The following is an 18,246-nucleotide window of genomic DNA, read 5'->3' on the forward strand; positions in this document are numbered from 1 at the left end:
TCCTACAAAAAGACAGGAGTGCAGAGGTCTAACACTGCATTAAATCTCTGTATTGACCTACTGTAATAAAGGACTCTGTTATGAGAACTTTTCATATCAGAGAACCAAGCAATTGAATATAGAGGTGCTGTACTAAAGAAATCCCTTAAATAGAGTGTGAAGTATTTTTCCATTTTTCCACAGGATAATGAAGTGTCTAAAGAGGATAAGAGAACAAATAGCTCCTTCTAGGGCAGGCATTAGTTTGGCTGTCTATCCACAGTTGTTGTTAGTCTACCCTTCTAATTTGTATATGGTAGCTGAATTTTATATTCTCATTCAGACCATACACAGAGCATAGTCACAGCTTGAAACGATAGGGTATTTTTATTGTTTGCAAAGGCTTCACTTGCTTAATCTTTCTTTAAAATACATATGTATACATATATATACATATATACTTTCCCATTTCATTGAGGCAGATTTGGAAATCAAACCAGAAACTTCAGACTCTACTACGATGGAAAACACTTTGTCGGGGAGAAACGTTTTGAGTCCATCCATGACCTGGTGACAGATGGATTGATTACTCTTTATATTGAAACCAAGGCAGCAGAATATATTGCCAAGATGACAATAAATCCAATTTATGAACACATAGGATATACAACCTTAAACAGAGAGCCAGCACACAAAAAACATATGCCAACCCTGAAAGATACATATGATGGCAAAGAGTCTACAGGAGAAGATGAGGTAGCAGAGAAAAGGGTAAGCAACTGTTAAAACACACTTTTTTATTAGACTTTTATTTTATACTTTTAACTCAACTCCACTGAAGAATACGAAATATGTCTATAGGTGTTTAATCTAAATGGTTACATCAAATATTTTTGGTTAACTGTAAGGTATATGTTATGATGTTTTCAGGTTTTTAAATGGAAATTTTTTCCATATTGCATATTGATTCATAAGGCTCTTTGGTTTTTTTTTAAATGATTACTATTACAAATATCAATCCCCTGATATTCCAGATGGGCTAAAGATATATATATAAACTTAGTTATTTACAGTGCAAAAAGGCAATTGCCATTTAATACAGAAATGTATTCCATAATCTATTCAGCATTCCCAATACAATGACAGTAAAATTGTCCACTTTATAAATAAGTTTGTTCATTAACAAGATAAAATGTTTAAACATTTCATATGACTAAGTTCAACCTATCAGAAACTGACATTACTACTTTTTGGCCTCAACCAGACAGAAGAAGGATATCTCTTTTCAGAGATTATCAGTTGAGAACTAACTGCATAGTGGGGGGAGGAGGGGGTTAAATAAATAAATAAATTAGAACCAATGCAGGATAAATTTAAGATTTTGTATTTTCGTAGAACTTCCTTAATGTAATGTAGAAGATCCAAAAAACAGATGCCAAGTAGCTTTGTTAGCATGACAGATATAAAATTTGTATTTCTAAATTCATATTAATACATTTTTAAAATAATGATAGTTGTTAAAATAAATAACTAGAGGAAAAATTGATTTCATCCTGTTTATTAAAAAAACTCATAAATGGAAATCTAATTTTAAAGTGTATGTTTAAAAGTACTACTTTGAATATCTGTGTATTTGTGCATATATGGGCTAAAGACTCTCCTGTTATAATGTAATTAAGAGTTTCTTGTGAATTACTTTAATTCACAAAAGAAAATACTCCATTTAGGTTTGATTACCCATTCATCTTCCCAATCAGATTTAAGGAACACATTTCTTGTAATCATTACGTGTATTGTCATGCCACATCTACACTGTTGTGATTGAACTTTTTTATATAATAAATATTGGAAAATATATTGATTCTAGTTGACCATTTTAACCATTTGATTTCTTGCCTGTAAACTAGCACTGTTATAGGTATGATTTACCTGGGTTCTGTTCCCTAGTGCCACTGACTGGCTGTGTGATATTGAGCAAGTCACTTTACAATTCTGTGCCTCTGTTTCCCCATTTATAAAATTGAGATACTAATGCTTATCCACTTTTGTAAAGTGCTTGGTGTGACGTAAAGTTGAAAAGTACTATATGACTTTTGGTTCAACATCTTCATTACTAAACCCTCAGCAAGTTTGCAGATGACTGTAAGCTGCGGGGTGTGGTAGATACCCTGGAGGTTAGGGATAGGATACAGAGTGACCTAGACAAATTGGAGGATTGGGCCAAAAGAAATCTGATGAGGTTCAACAAGGACAAGTGCAGAGTCCTGCACTTAGGACGGAAGAATCCCATGGACTGCTACAGACTGGGGACCAACTGGCTAGGCAGCAGTTTGGCAGAAAAGGAGTTGGGGGTTACAGTGGACAAGAAGCTGGATATGAGTCAACAGTATACCCTTTTTGCCAAGAAGGCTAATGGTATATTGGGCTGCATTAGTAGGAACATTTCCAGCAGATCGAGGGACGTGATTATTCCCCTCTATTCGGCACTGGTGAGGCCACATTTGGAGTATTGTGTCCAGTTTTGGGCCCCCCAGTACAGAAAGGATGTGGACAAATTGGAGAGAGGCAACAAAAATAATTAGGGGTTCGAGCACGTGACTTATGAGAAGATGCTGAGGGAACTAGGCTTGTTTAATCTGCAGAAGAGAAGAATGAGGGGGGATTTGATAGCTGCCTTTAACTACGTGAAAGGGGGTTCCAGGGAGGATGGAGGTAGGCTGTTCTCAGTGGTAATAGATGACAGAACTAGGAGCAATGGGCTCAAGTTGCAGTGGGGGGGTCTAGGTTAGATATTAGGAAAAACTTTGTCACTAGGAGGGTGATGAAGCACTGGAATGGGTTACCTAGGGAGGTGGTAGAATCTCCATCCTTATAGGTTTTTAAGGTGCCGCTTAAACTCTTGGCTGTGGTGATTTAGTTGTGGTTGGTCCTGCTTTGAGCAGGGGATTGGACTAGATAACCTCCTGAGGGCCCTTCCAACCCTAATCTTCTATGATTCTGTGACCATCTCTGGCTGTCAAAGTTTACTCACGAGTGTGTAGGAGAAACAACATGCATTTGAACATGTCCCCAAAGCTTGTCTATAGTCCTAAATGGAGTTTATTCCATTAAAAATAGGTTTATTTTACTTACAGGCTTCATTTATTGGGAACAAGGAAACTAGGTTTCAAATCAATAGGTTGGTTTATATAAGTTTGCCCCATAGATGACAGATGTAAATGAAATACCTTTTTAATGGCGTAGACTGTCTAAATGGCCTTACACGCTTTTTTCTTCAGTACTTCAGAGGCTTTCTCCACTCCCACTGAATTCACTGGGAATCAAGGGGACAGAGAATCTCACAGGATCAGGCTATTAGTACTGAATTCTATAGGTCCTAACAGTGGGGGATGTCAAATGTTAGTAGAAAATGTCACCTGTTAATTACAGGTAAAGTTCAGCCCAATGCAGAAGGCTGACACAAGGTCTTCCACACCACTTACACCCCATGATAAACGCTTACGTCGTGCTGGAGGGTCTTGAGTGGGCTTTTTGCATTGGGATTTATTTAATCATACAAGGGTTCATTTTAAGGCAAAATTTTGAAAAGAAGTTCTGGAAATCACCAGATCATATGTGGTAGTGGAGATGATGGTTGTTGTGGGTCGGGGGGAGGGGAAGGTAAATTCAACTTTTTTAGCATTTATCATACTTCACATGATCACCACTATTCAAAGCTAGTGCTATCATTGGAGTCATTTTATGAAGAGGTAATAGAATTTGCTTAGTGTCATAACATTTTATGCACTGATAGAAAAGTTCATACAGTATTAGGGTTGTAGAGGAGATTATTATGGAAGAACACTATTTTTTTCCTCAGATGGATGCTGTCAAGTCAGACTTCCAACAACAAAAATTTACATATTTTTTCTCATGAAATAGATCAAGAACTATGAAGTAGTTCTCTCAAATTGAAATTTTAGATGAAAAGCCTTAGGGAGATTAGTCATGTAATTGCCACATCCCACACCATTTTGTTTGGAAGTTATAAGCAGCCAATCTTGTTTGTCTCCAAAATGTTTGAGCCTGGACTGGCCTGAAGTCCAGCCTTTATGAATCTGTTCTCGTTATTTGTTTTGGAACCTTATTGATGTGGACACAGAAACAATGGGTAAATCTACAGTGTTTTAAAAAAAAAAACCAAAAAACCCACAGCAGCGAGTCTCAGAGCCCAGGCCAACTGACTAGGGCTTGTGTTACAAGACTAAAAACAGCAGTGTAGATGTTCTTGCTTGAACTGGAGCTCTAAGGGTATGTCTACACTGCAATGAAACACCCATAGCTGGTCCATATCATATCACAGGCTCATGGGACATGGACTGTGAGGGTATAAAATTGCAACGTAGATGTCCGAGCTAGGGCTGGAGCCCAGGTTCTGGGACTCCATGAGCGGGAAGGATCCCATGACCTGGGCTCTAGACCAAGCCTGATGTCTGCACTGCAGTTTTTATAGCCCTGCAGCTTGATCCCTGTGAGCATGAGTCAGCTGATAAGGCCATCTGCAGGTGTTCTATTGCAGGTATAAATACCTCAAAACCCTCCCCCCTTGCTTGCGTGAGCCCCATGGGCCCTAGTCAGTTGACCTGGGCTCTGAGACTCAGTGCCAGAGAGGTGTTTTTTCAGTGTAGATGTAATTAGTGAGAGATACACCATAGCATGGATAAATGTAGAGGCTGTAACTTCATTTAAAACTGTTACCAAACTGGGGTAACACCCCAAACTATCCAGCAAAGCTTTTCCAGTGTGAACTTCAGCTGGCACCAATAGCCCTAGGTAATACAAATCTGAGGGTGGGTGTGTAAGCCATGTCTCCTCTACACAGGGTTGCCAGGTGTCCGGTTTTTGACCAGAAAATCCAGTCAAAAAGGGGACCTGGCGGTGTCTGTACTGTCAGATGTACTGAATGGACACCAAAACTCCTGTTACCGTGGTTTGGGGGGAGGGAGGGGAAGAGGGCAAGGGCACTGGGTCATCAAGCAGCACCAGCTTCTGCTCAGCTGGTGCTGCCTCCTACTTGCATCTCATGGGCAGGGAGGTAGGAGGGCTCCAGTGTTAGGCTGCAGCTCCGGTCCCAGCCCTGAAGCAGGGGGAGCTCAGCTGCGCGGGGGAGGGAGGTGAAGAGGATTGAGCAACAGGGAAGGGGGCAGGGGAATAGGAGCAAGTGGGGGAGTGGGGTCTGGGGGAAGAGGTGGGCAGGGGGCAGAGACTCGAAGGAGGTGGCGGGGGGAAGGCAGGGCAGGCAGTCCAGTTTTCAGCAATTAGAAAGTTGGCAACCCTACATCTACATCCTTAGGCCTCCTCCGTGACCCTCACTGGAAGCTGAAATATGAAACCCAAAATGGCTACTCACTATGCACTTGTTCTGAGCTGGGTGAAACCTTGTTATAGGTCAAGTTAAAAAAAAAAATCTTATGAGGTTGATAGGTATGAACACACCCTTCAGTTATCAGAGCTGTAAGGCTAAATTAATCACAACCCCCCACCTAAGACAAAAGGGTTATGTGAACCCACACAGAAGTTTTATATAGGGTGGGCGGAGGGGCTTCTGCTGAGTATTGTTTTGGGTGTAAAGTGTGTGTGTGTGTGTGTGTGTGTGTGTGTGTGTGTGTGAGAGAGAGAGAGAGAGAGAGAGGAAAAGTAGAAGAAAGAACAAACTGAGAGAGACAGAGGCAAAATGTAAGAAAGCTAAGTAGCAACCTGTGAGGATGGTATATGACCCTGGACAAAGCCAGAAAGAGAGTTTTTGGGGTCTGGTATTTGCTAAAGAAGCTTGGGGCTGTAAGATAAGAAACTATTACTTTGTTTCTGGTTTCTCTCAGGTTTGGAGAAGTAGGATCTTGTACATTTCTTGTAAATAAGCAAGATTTTATCAAAGAAAATACTGGACTCCATAAATTACCACCTCCAGGTGGAACATCCCCATGTTCCCAAACTTTGACTAGCTGCTTGGGTTAAAAAGGGATAAGACAGCAAATCATAGCAATCTTCCTCCCCATCCACTTCCTCCAGGGAGGAGCCAATCAGCCAGCACCATTATCGCCCCCAGCAACCTATGGCAGCAGCGGTGGGCAGGACAGGTTTCAGTGCCTAGATGTAGTATGCAATACTCTTCCTTCCTTCCCACAGCACAAGGGAGGGAGGGAAGGGAAAAGAGAGAATCAACCCCCATGCACATACACATGTTGAAGGCAAGTGAGAGTGGGAAGCAGAAGGACAACATGGAGCACTGCCCTAGCTGCTCCTGGTTGAGCTCTCCTCACCCCACATTCCAGTTATCTCCACTACTCCCAGCCCCATCAGAGTCACACCTCAGCTAACAAGGTGAGCATTTGAATGTTTGTGGTTCATGTGATCAATATAGACCCGACTAGTGGTTTCATAAAATACATGAGAATCACCACGTTCAGCTAAGTTTTATAAAGAACATAAAAACCATGTTATACATAATATGCATTTTTATTTAAATATTGCGTCACTTGTGTAAAATGTGTTTCAGAAATGCTTACCAGAAAGTGACTCAAAACACTGGATAATAGGAAATATTTCCTTTGCCTTTTTTTTTTTTTTTTTTTTTTTTTTTAAACTGCCTGCTATATAAAGTATGCAGTGTTGTAGCCATGCCAGTCCCAGGATAAGACAAGGTGGGTGAGGTAACATCTTTTATTAGACCAACTTCTGTTGGTGAGAGAGACAAGCTTTTGAGCTATACAGAGCTCTTCTTCATGTCTGGGAAAGGTACTGAGAGTGTCACAGCTAAATATCAGATCAAACAGATAGTACCTTTTCCCAACCTGAAGAAGAGTGTTGTGTAGCTCAAAAGCTTGCCTATCTCACCCACAGAAGTTGGCCCAATAAAATATATTACTTCACCCACCTTGTCTCTACTATATAAAGGTATTTTATGGTTAGTGATAGCACACAAGACATAGTAGTAGTATCCACAGTTAATCTGCAGACCCTAGCCTTCTCCACCAAAATAAACATTTAGTGTCTGCAATAGAAATTTCTAGAGCCACTTAGAAATGTATACTGTATAAAAGTTAATATAGTACTGTATTTTTATGGTATGCTGATATTTGTTGCTGATTATTTAAAGGCTGTATTTATAAATAACTGACATTACCCTTTTGTTTACAATAATATAAATGATAATTAGAATTACTTGACCTCAGTATAAAGCAACTATATACTCATTCTATAGTGTGTTTTTAAATGGATTGAGAAATTTTTCTCTTTTCAATGATAGAAAGGGGAGTATTAAATCTCAGTTGCCCAAACCTAGGTATATAATCAAATTGGAATTGAATAAGTCTAACAAAAGATGAAAAGAAAATTGTACAAAGTTCAACATGACAGAAAATGCTGTTTTATGCCTTTAATGGTGAATGGGGTTTGTAATAATATTCACTAAAGCGAATGATTTCAGTAGTTGGAGGAAAAAAATTCTGCAGGGCTCTGTATTTTGTGTGTGCGCATCTTCATCAGCCTTAATCTGCAGCTTCATATCTTCTCCCTAATTTTTCACCTCTTAGGTATAAAGCCTTATGTTTCTTTCAAGGCACATGGGAAGAAAAGCTTCTCTATCTTTTACTAAAACCCCATGCCACACACCTACAGACTCTGTGGACATTCTGAGCAGGGTCTGAACTTTGTGATTCAGGCCTGCCTGTCATCATGAGAGAGACAAATGACGATGTGTAAAAAATCATTTCTGGAGAAGAATAAACAGAGCACAAGGACACACAGGGCCTGATTGGGGAACAGCCACTGGGGTTGTAATTTCACGAGCTGTCACAAAAGTGCCGAGGAAAGGGCAGCCACAAAGCACACCTCAAACATCAGAATAAAATATCAGAGTTCTAGGCCTAGTCCTAGTGGTAAATTTGGCAAGAGGCAGTGTCTGGGAATCCAAGGGTACCTGAGGTGCCTCTTTATGGAAATTAACTTTAATTTATAGCAGCAGAAACTATTGTATTTTGGGTGAATTTTAAAAAATTATTGTGGTTGATGGAAGAGCCATAACAGTTGGCTTTAGCAAAGGGGAAGGATTTAAAGACCATGAAAGATACAACATTGACAGATTTTGCAATCTTTGGATGAGGGTTGCAGAACACAAACCATTATGATGAGCCAAAGCATTGAGTTCTGTAAGGAGCATACAAATATATTCTTGTGTGACCTAAGACACAGTTTTTAATGGGAAAAGCATGAGAATATAATTGACCACTTGTTATAAGCTTCACTGATTATCTGAAGGCATTTGACTACTTGTCATATACAAGTGTTAAATAGGAAAAAAAAATTTTTTTTTAGTTCACTAATTTCTGCCTTTCATGACCTCTGACAGAATTAATAAAGTCAAAGAGATAACTGGTGGGTTTGAGAATTGAAAAGGGGTAATGGTAATGATTGTTTCCCAAATAATCTGTAGGCTGTTCAGAAAGCAAAGTTATGCTGCCATTATGGTCCTTTAAGTTAGGGAAACAAGCCTCAAGACTCTTTTGAAAGTATGTTCCACCTAAAGATTCTGTTTGCGTGGCCTGCTGCAGAAATAGCGATAGTTCCTAATACCACAGAGTCATAGCCTCTTCTGCACTTCAGTTCTTGAATAGTTAATAAATCACTGCAACTTCTCCTCCTTCAGAAGGCAATAATCACAATAGGGGTAGTGGCCCACAAGCAGATGACCTGATTCAGTTAAATACTTCATGAAAGATAATAGCTCTATGAAATTAATAAAAATATATCTTCTTATTTACTTCTTTGTCATTGTCAATTATCTGGCACTGATTTAAATAAAATTTGTCATTTTTTTACTTCACTAAGATATTGGCATTTTAAAAAATTACAGAAGTCTATCCATGGTTTAGATGTGCTACTACAGATCCCCTGTCTCTCAGAATGAAGTGCCTAATTTCAACAGTTGCACATTCAGTGTATGTTAAGATCTATGCAAGTTAAATTTAATAGTTGTTTAAATATTATTTACATAAGAAATGACTGATACTTCTGCAAGAAAAGTTACTATAAAAGTAATTACACTAGCTGTGAACAAGGACCTTCCGGTCCCTCACATCAACATATTGACTTAATTTTTAAAGATGGAAACAGTTAAAAAAAGTCTTGAAGTAGCAATCCTCCAACAGCACGGATTTTTGTTAGGTTTTTTAATATTATAATAGGGCCATTATTGGCTTTCTGTGATGATAAATTGGATCTGATTCTGCATGCAGCTCTGATCAAAGAGATCTAGAACAGTAAATCTTTATAATCTTCCCAATGTGCCTTAATTGAAAACAAGCTCTTCAGGCCAGCTCCTGAGTCTACTTAATACTCAAGAGCCTGGAGGTTAGTGTAAATCTCTATATGCATTTCTAATACACCCATCACCATGGCATGCAGGAGCCATAAACAAAGTTAAAGTCCCAGTTATGTATGTCCAAAGTTAGATCTAGATTCCCTCCCTAATTTAGGCTGCCATTTCAAGTGATATTAATGAGAAACCTACCCAAGTCCTTATCTCCCACCTCTGGTATTGAGGAAGAGTTCGCTTAAAGAGCTTCCAATGGGCCTTAAATGACAAAGGTCAGATTCAGGCAAATCTTCAATGGTGGTGTTTATTGTAATAGAGTCTTCTACAGAGAGAATGTTTTGCCTCTGAGAATTGTCCCCTCAGGATCATTGGTCAAAATTGCTGTGGCAGAGTGTGGAGGGAAGAGGTGGTCCCCTGAGAAAGCTTAGCCTTTGATCACTGAGGGCTTTAAAGCTAAGACCAGAAACTTGAAACTGATATGGGCTCTGAATTGGAGCCAACGAAGAACACAGAGCATGATGTATTCTTATTGGTCAGCCTTGCTTAGCAGTTACAGCATGTTGTACTAGTTGTAACTTCATGTGGCCTTCGATTTGGCCCAATATAGAGTGTATTGCAGTAGTTTGTCCTGGAGCTGATGAAAGCATAGGACCTTGCCTAGGTCCATAGATGGATGAAGACGTTTTTGGGCACTTGTTGTTTGGGTGTCCAGAAGCAGTGATAAGCCCAGTGGGGGCTGAGACACAACACCACTTTAACAATCAATGACCAAATGTACCCTAAGGAGCTGGCAAGGTCGTAACTGTTACAAGTTGTTTGAAATACGTTCTTTCTACCAGCACTGTTTCAGTCTTACCAGACTGTGTTTCTGGGGGAATAGGGGAGGATAGTGGGATGTGGTGTTTAAGCTCTTTTCAAGTCCATTGCAGCTACCCCCCCTCCCCCGCCCCCGCCCTTTCCCCCTAGCAACAAAACAAAACCCTTAAAAATGCAGCTGTTCTTCAATAATGTTTCCCTTTTAAATATGTATAAAGACATTGAGTGCTGAAGAAGCATGTGGGTTAACTTGATGAGATTGTCAACTCTTTACTCACAAATGTGCCCTCACAAGTCTCTGGATGGATGTCCATGACAATCACTCTGTAAATTTAGTGTAATTTATAAACAAAACTTAGCTCTGTGGATGGTAAAAACTTCAGTCTATGTATTCTATGCCTAGTGCCTCTTATAACAGAGGCTTCCAAGGCCACACAGCCTTGTCAATACCAAGAATGCCTTTCTCACCATGAAAAGAGACCCCTGCACAATCCACTTCACTCCACTTGGGCTGCCATATCCTTATCATCTTTAATCTCCTCCCTGTCCTCCGGCTAGCATGCACTGTAGTGAGGATTCCATTTAAAGCAGTAGTACCCATTCATTCTGAAACAAGATCACTGATAATTATTTAAGCTTCTTAGCAGCCTTTAAGAATGTTTTATTATTATTTAAGGCCTAATAAAAGTGGGTGGAATGATGGGTGGTTTCCAGTGTGAGACATCCAGAATATAAAGCACATTTTAAAGTAATATGTAAGGAATCCTTTCAACAGATTGCTGTGAGAGAGGTGTTTTCCATTCATAATAACTTTAAGCAATTGACCCCTTAATTTACTTTCATGCTATGATTGTACTAAAACAGATACATTACAAAAAGATCATAAACACTGTTCTTGTTTTAAGAGCCAAAACTCCCAGATGAAAGGTAATGTTGGGGATTTTTTACAATAATCTAGTTTACAGAATATCTAGCCTTAAGTTCCAATGTGTCTTGTTTAGAAAGGATAAATAAGCCACACTCTAGCCAGTCTCCCAACTGTGGACTACGTTCCAGTTCCATGCTTCCTTAGTATTTCTTCTGCTTCTAATCTGAATTCTTTCTTCCCTTTTATCCTTGCTAATTCAGTTAGGTGCTCAGATGGCCACTGTTTATTCCTGCACTTTATTTAAGAGGATATGTACTAAAAGACTATCATCCAGCTGATTCCAATTAATCCCTCTGGGGCTATCAAAAGAGTGTGTATCCAAAGAATGTTAATGTAATGCTTGCACAATAATGTCATTAAGGTGAGGTTAAAGTTGCTGGCACCTATTGGGGTTTAAGTACATTATTGCCTGTCAAGAACATAAGAGTATACATAAAAAAAATACATTACACAAGACATTAAAAATCTAGGAAATGCCCAGTTACGGTTGCGTTTCTAACACAAGGCACCTTTGCTTCATAGTACTGTGCCCTTTTAGAGAAGCCAGCCTACAATCTTCCCTTCCTTGTAGGTATACTATTAAGAATGTGCACCACAGAACAGTAATTCAGTTATTTGTTTTATATATGCATCTCTCTGTGTGATAGGGCGTTGGCCCCACAGTGGCCTCTATGGGGTTAATAGAACTGTAGGGATGCTGCGCAAGAGACAGCCAATCAGGGCCAGGCAGGCCCATATAAGAAGAGCTGCAGGGCAGAGCAGAGTCAGTTATTCCCTGGAGCTCAAGGAGGAAGGACTGGGTGTCTGGCAGTCAGGAGGAAGCAGCTAGCACCCTGGACAGAGCAGTGCTGCTAGCAGGGACCCAGGGAGCTAGAGCGAGCTCCTGGCTAGCTGCTGGGATTGGCAGGCTGAGGCCCTGAGATAAGGGCAAAGAAGGTGCTGAGGCCCCGGGGAAGTGGTCCCGAGAAATGTACTGAGGAGCTAGAAGGGACACAGCACGTGACTGCCATCTACAGGTTCCCTGGACTGGGGACTCAGAGCAGTGGGTGGGCATGGTTCCCCGCTCCCCTCCCGCACCCAGTTGCTGCTGGGGAAGTGATGGGACAGTTGGACTGCAGCATTAGTCCCTGAAAGGTGGGAGCACAGATCGTGACACGTCCGGAGGGCTGTGTCATGAAGAGGACGCCGTGGTCCTTGGACTGACGTGGGTCCAGGAGCATGAGTGATGGTGGGTGAGGCACCACTGGGAGAGGGCATGCTCACCCGCGGAGATAATCCCCAAGATGGCCAGCTGGAGGCAGCAGCATGGTGAGTGCAAGCCATGTTACAATCTGAGACTTCAGGAGATGCTTTCTCACCACACTAACTTTTTGCTCTTATCACGTACTGCTGGGCAAATTAGGTTAATCCACAGAGACACTCGAGCTCTCTGTCTAATTATACTTGGATAATCAATTCTGAATGTTCTCCTTGGTTCACAGAATCAGTCCCTCAGCAAAGCCTAGAGAATAATTGCCTTCAACATACCATTTTTCTATTCAGGAATTTGTAACATTTCTGTATGAGTACTGTGAATAACTGTTAAGAAGATTGTAAAGCAGCCCCATTGATGTAAAATTAAGACCGAAAAATTCTGTTTCTATGGTCACTAATCAAATGAACCTGTTAGTTATGGATGAAATAAGATATTCCTTTTTACGTTTCTCAGATAGATCTCTGTGCCCACAGCAATTAAGGTAGTTTGAGTGCCTTATCTGTAAAGTATAGCCATTTCTAGGGTTCCTAATACTATAGGTTTGGATGTTTTGGTTCTTAAACTCTAATGCTCTTGGAAGCATTCAGACCATTGTAACCTAAACTTCATCTTGGGAATTTCCTTCATTATTTAAGTAGTCATAGCATAGGATAAGAAGTGAAGGAAGTTTGGGGAGCTTCCCCTTATTTCCTGACATCAGAAGAGGATAGCCTCACTGCTGCATGCCTTCTATGATCCTTAGGAGGGGTGCACATCCCCTGTGGACCTTGAGCAATGCACAGAAGTAGGGCTTCACCTAGGTAAGTGCATCAACTACTACTGTAGGAGGTCGTTGCTTTTCTCCTCCAGTGAGTCTTGGGCAAGTTGTGGGCCACAACAAGCCCTCGTAGCTATAGGGTGTGTATGTGGGGGCAGGGTGGCCTGTGGGCACATTAGTAAGAGTAAACTTCTGGCGGAGGCCACGAGGACCTGTCAAAAGCAAAGAGGATTTGGTGGGAGAGCTGAGGGAACCAGGTCTTCACTGCGGGAGAAGGCAAAGAGGGAGACCAATTTCTTGTGGTTCACACTAGCTTAGCCTAATTCCTCTGTGATGAAGGACAGAAAGTTAATTGTCAGGTGGAGAAGGGAAGGAAGTGCTGCTTTCTTCTCCTGTCTTGTGCTGCTTTACCACTGAACTGCTCCTGAGGCCCTCCTAAATCATTGGGTCTGTGGAAGATGAGGGATCAGGAGAACACCCCACCCTATGTCTTGCTCAGAGATATGAAGAAGCTGCCAGGAGCAGAGGGGTAGAGTGAGGGATGCTTAGGACAAGCTCATGGTGTAGCAGGAGAAGTCAAGGAGAAAGATTAATTACCCCAAATAATAGCTGGTTTGGAAAATCAGCTCCTGCATACAGTTTATAAGTTATAAGACAGTATAGCTGTCTACATGGAAAGATGAGCTGCCTGATACTCACCAAGAGATCTCCTATCCTTCAGGCCTAAGCATGCCCAAAAGAAGGGATCAGATCTCCCTTGCAGGCATAGTTCTCCCTCACGTCTCCACCAAGGGACAAACCTGTCATGGACCATGAGGGGAATTTTCACTGCTGCAAAAACTCAAAGGCATGGAGGAGGGCACAGAAATGGCAGAGTCTGGGTGAGAATTGTGCTGGTGAGTTAAGAGATCAGATGTCTCCTGTGGACTTCCTGAGATGTGAGGAAGAGACGGTCCTACAGTGAGGCTGAAGATGTTTATCATTCCATAATACAGTGCTGTGTTATTGCACAAGAGTTCATTTTCCATTTTAATCACGGTTACAAAGAGGAATCGTCAGGAAAAAATAATTGCAGAAGGCTCTACTCTGTTATTTGAGGAACGGGTGAGGGGATTTTAAGAGCAGAATATTGTGATTGTGACATTATCCTTCCAAAAGTCAGAGCTAGGATAAGGTGGGTCTCTTGTTCATTGTTTCTAAAGGAGACATTTAATGGTAATTTTTACTTATGCAATAGGCCTGCTTACATAAAATATCCCCAAATTGTGGTGCTCTGTAGCTGGTTTGCTGCCTGTCAGTTCCATCATTTGTCAGTCTGTTTCCTGGGCTGTATAAGTTGTTTTTGTTCTGCCCTCCTTCTTCCATCTGGCTTGTCCTAATTATTTTCTATTGCTAATCACTTCTACAGGAAACAGACTGGACTGTTGAATTAGGAGAACTAGAAAGGGATTTTGTTCTTTACAAGTTTTTCTTACCTTGCTTAGATTTTATAATGCAACATTGTATAGCTTGAGCTATTACTGTCTCTAATCTCATCAATTAATCAGTCAGGTCTGCTTAGTACTGTATATGAGACCCCCAACGAAAACCTAGGGCTTGCAAGAAGTGATGATGTTTGTGGCTCTCTTCATTCAGAAACAGTTATGAACCAATGTCCAAGATTCTAATTATTTGGGTGTTAAGAATTAACATCAAGCCCTTCTTCAGCTGTATAGTGAGAAATTCTACATACATATCTTTTACCACCTTAACACACTATCCCTTTCTATACACATAGCTCTCAATCGTCTTCTCCTTCCTGCTTGAGGTGTGAAAATGTTTTCCCATCTAAATGAATAACAAACTTTTAGGCCGGTTATCTTTAAATCATCCTGAACAGGAATCCACATCATCAGGCGTCTATGCAGAGATCAAAATCAGTCTGTCATCCTCTGCCTTTCAATTGCATAATCCATGCAGGCATATCTGGTGCAATTGTTTAGCCTGTGAAGCTTCTAATGTTCCCTGACCTGCATCTCCTAATGTTCGTAAGCACTGTAGGAACTGTCAGATTGACCAGTCTGACTCATATTTTAGCATTGACCCTTCAGCATCAGTATTCCTGGCTTTTAGTGGGACTAGTCATATGCATAAAGTTAACCACAAGCTTACATGTTTGCAGGATCAAGGCCTAGATGATCAAATTATGCTAGATACATTTGTATGCTGCATTCAGTTAATAATAGTGATATTGTTAGATGGATATGGTATGAAAGTACAGAATAAGAAACCTGTTATACCTGTAGAATTAGGGTGTTTATTGCAAAGTGTGATGTCCCATCTTAAACATTATTCCTGGGTTTATGTTCTTAATTTTGAGTCTGTGAATCAGGGGTAGTGGCATTTAAAGGTCAGGCAGCTTTGCCCTTTCCTAGGTGAGAGTAGAGGAATATAGAGATGAAAGGTTTCTGTTTCTGTACTAAACATAGCTGGGAAGTGTTTAATAAACATTATGCATTATATCATGTCCCAAATATTTTATTGGGTGAGGAGTGTTTTGGGTGATTTTATAGTGCAGAAAAAGTCATTATGAAGCAATTAGCAAAGCTAAGATGGAAGTGAGGTACATTTGCATTCAAACATTGCCATGACTCAGAATCAGATTAAAGTAGCAATATGTTTAGTACAAATGCATGAAAATTGAAAGTAACATCATGTATATTTGTATTTTTCAAAGAGCTGAAATTTTTCAGGTCCTAAATGACCACTTTTCATTCACTTCAAACTCCAAATGCTGTTATCATTCAAACCTGCAGCTTGGAGCTTTGAAACTGACAAAAGACCTATGAACTGACAACCACTTTTGTAATAAATGAGATTTTAAGGCAGGTGCATTGCTCAGCAAGTTGGTATGCTAACAGCAACTGAATAACTTATGATGGGGCTAAGGGTTAATTCTCTTAAACTATTTTTATAGCTGAGAATCAGAACAATAATAAGTTTATCTATTTTATTTTGTTTCAACCACTTAAAATGTTGATTGATAGTGGTCGTATTAAAATGAGAAAAGTTTTTGGTGTGGTTTTTTGTTGTTTTTGGATTTGTTTGGTTTTTTTTACTTTTAGTCAGGAAAAATGAGTATTAAAAGGAGCCTGGATTAGATAAAAGGAAAAATAACATGGCTGAATAAGCAGAAGAAAGTGCATCTGTTGATCAGTATTTAGTTTAATCCTCATAAATGAGTTATAAAAATGAAATGATACTTTAAGCATGGATTATGTCCTGTTGTTCAGAAGAACAAACTATTCTTTCCAAAGATCTTTTACCTCAAATTCCAAATGAAATGCCAGACTTTTGTATTTGTAATAGGGCCTAAGAGTGGTAGGTTTCCTGGGCTTTATTTGAAAGTCATGTTTTAGGAAAGACACAATGCCAATGAATTTTTAAAAAAATACACAAAAACACCATTGGGATATAAACTATCTGCTGTGGCTGCATGCTGACTTCTTTTCCTAAACCAAATAACTAATATAGCACAAACCTCTGATGGAGAAGTGGGTTGGTGGCAGCCCATTTTCAGAATGATACAGTTTTAAAATGAAGAAGCTATTTAAATGTGTTTCAGAACTGCTGTTTTCCCCCTTTTGAGACAATAGTTTCTTCATCCCTTGAATTGCTGACTCTCAAAGTGGGAATTCTTAGTGGCCATCATTCAGCCACAAACATGGGCGAGTTTGCTGCCTTCTCACATAAACATTCACATGATAGGAAAATGTAAGAGTAACACAGGAAATAAGAGGTAGTAAATAAGAAAGAAGGCTAATATTTATGGGGGTGTGGGAAAACTGAACCATTCAAATCGGATATAGATTGACTGGTTTTCCAAATCTAGGATATTAGTTGCTCTATTTTAGACTCGCTAGTGCCTGCTAATCAAGTCTGAAACTAAGAACCCACCGAGTAATGTTCCAAAAGCACCCAGTTGTCCCAAGTTATCAAAGCCAGCAAGGTTGTTTTGTGGGAGCAGCAACTGGTAAAGGAAAAAAAAAAAAAGAATCTGAACAGTGTAATAAAACCTGACTCCTGTAGGAAATTACAGGCATGAGAAGGTTTTTCATTTTTTCCTTTTTTTTTTTTTTTTTTTTCTAATTTTCTTTGGAAGGAAAAGAGAAACTTTCCTTGTTTTGGCTTTGCTTTGTATTCCCTATTTACAATTTTAACTGTGTGCTCAATATTCTATTTCACTGTGCTGGTGTAGAAGCTCTTTACAATTACTAATTCTCTTTATTCCTCTTCTTTTATCTTACCTTTTTCTCCTTGTATTTCAACGAGGGCCCAAATTTAACAAGAGAGACCTAAGTCCATGCCCAGTGTTCAGCACATGTATAGTCCCACTGAGTTCAGTTAGGGCACATGTTTATATCTCTTGGTGAATTAGAGATTGAAAGATTTTGCTGGTGATTTCTGAGACTTTAGACTGTAGTTCCACTGCTGGAGATCTCAAGTCAATCTCTGATCTCATTTACTCCAGTTTTAAACAGGGTGGATTGATTTAAATCATGATTAAATCATTGATTTAAATCAAGTTTCCCACTGATACTTCGTCACATATTTCTTAAACAATGATGCAAATCTAATGACTAAAACATGTTAATTTACAACTCAGTACTGCATTTTACAACATCTAGGGGGTATACTTCGTGTAATTTTTTTAGATTACTTGATTTTTTTGAATTTAGGAAATAGTACATAATACTCATTACCTGTGTCAAGCTGCAGATGCAGCAGCAGTACATTAGGAATGGTAAGAACTAAATCACACACAAACACAATAGCACTTATATTTTATTAAACTAAATCATAAATGTTACATAAATGTTTCTCATTTGCAGTTGCAGCAGTCTCCTGATTTGCCAGCTGACGGCTGTCCTTAAACTCTTTTTAATATTCAAATTTTATTAACTCTAACAGACGAGTCATCACAACACTAAATGTACACTGTCCTTAAAACTTCTACAACTAGCTCTCATCTTCCCCATTCCCACTGTCATTTTTATTCATAGACTGAAACAGAAATACGGGTTTTCTTGCTTTTTCAACTCCCAGTCGATTTCTTAGCTTTGAATGAATAATACCAAACAATGAAAATATTCTCTCTGTGGCTGCAGAGGAAGCTATTG

The 18,246-nt window shown here is 39.8% G+C and overlaps 1 protein-coding gene across 2 annotated transcripts in view; it reads left to right on the forward strand.

Annotated features, from left to right (window-relative positions):
- The window catches only part of CHN1 (chimerin 1), a 124,877-nt gene that overhangs the window by 61,335 nt on the left and 45,296 nt on the right, over positions 1-18,246 (forward strand). For both annotated transcript variants that reach the window (XM_067549214.1, XM_067549215.1), the window contains one exon: positions 462-750. In XM_067549214.1, coding sequence (XP_067405315.1) covers positions 462-750 — 289 coding nt within the window. The remainder of the gene's footprint in view (positions 1-461; positions 751-18,246) is intronic.

This window comes from Emydura macquarii, unplaced genomic scaffold (assembly GCF_026122565.2).
Source record: "Emydura macquarii macquarii isolate MOO-44397 ecotype Brisbane River unplaced genomic scaffold, CSIRO-AGI_Emac_v2 contig_1253, whole genome shotgun sequence".
In the NCBI taxonomy this organism is placed as follows: Eukaryota; Metazoa; Chordata; order Testudines; family Chelidae; genus Emydura; species Emydura macquarii.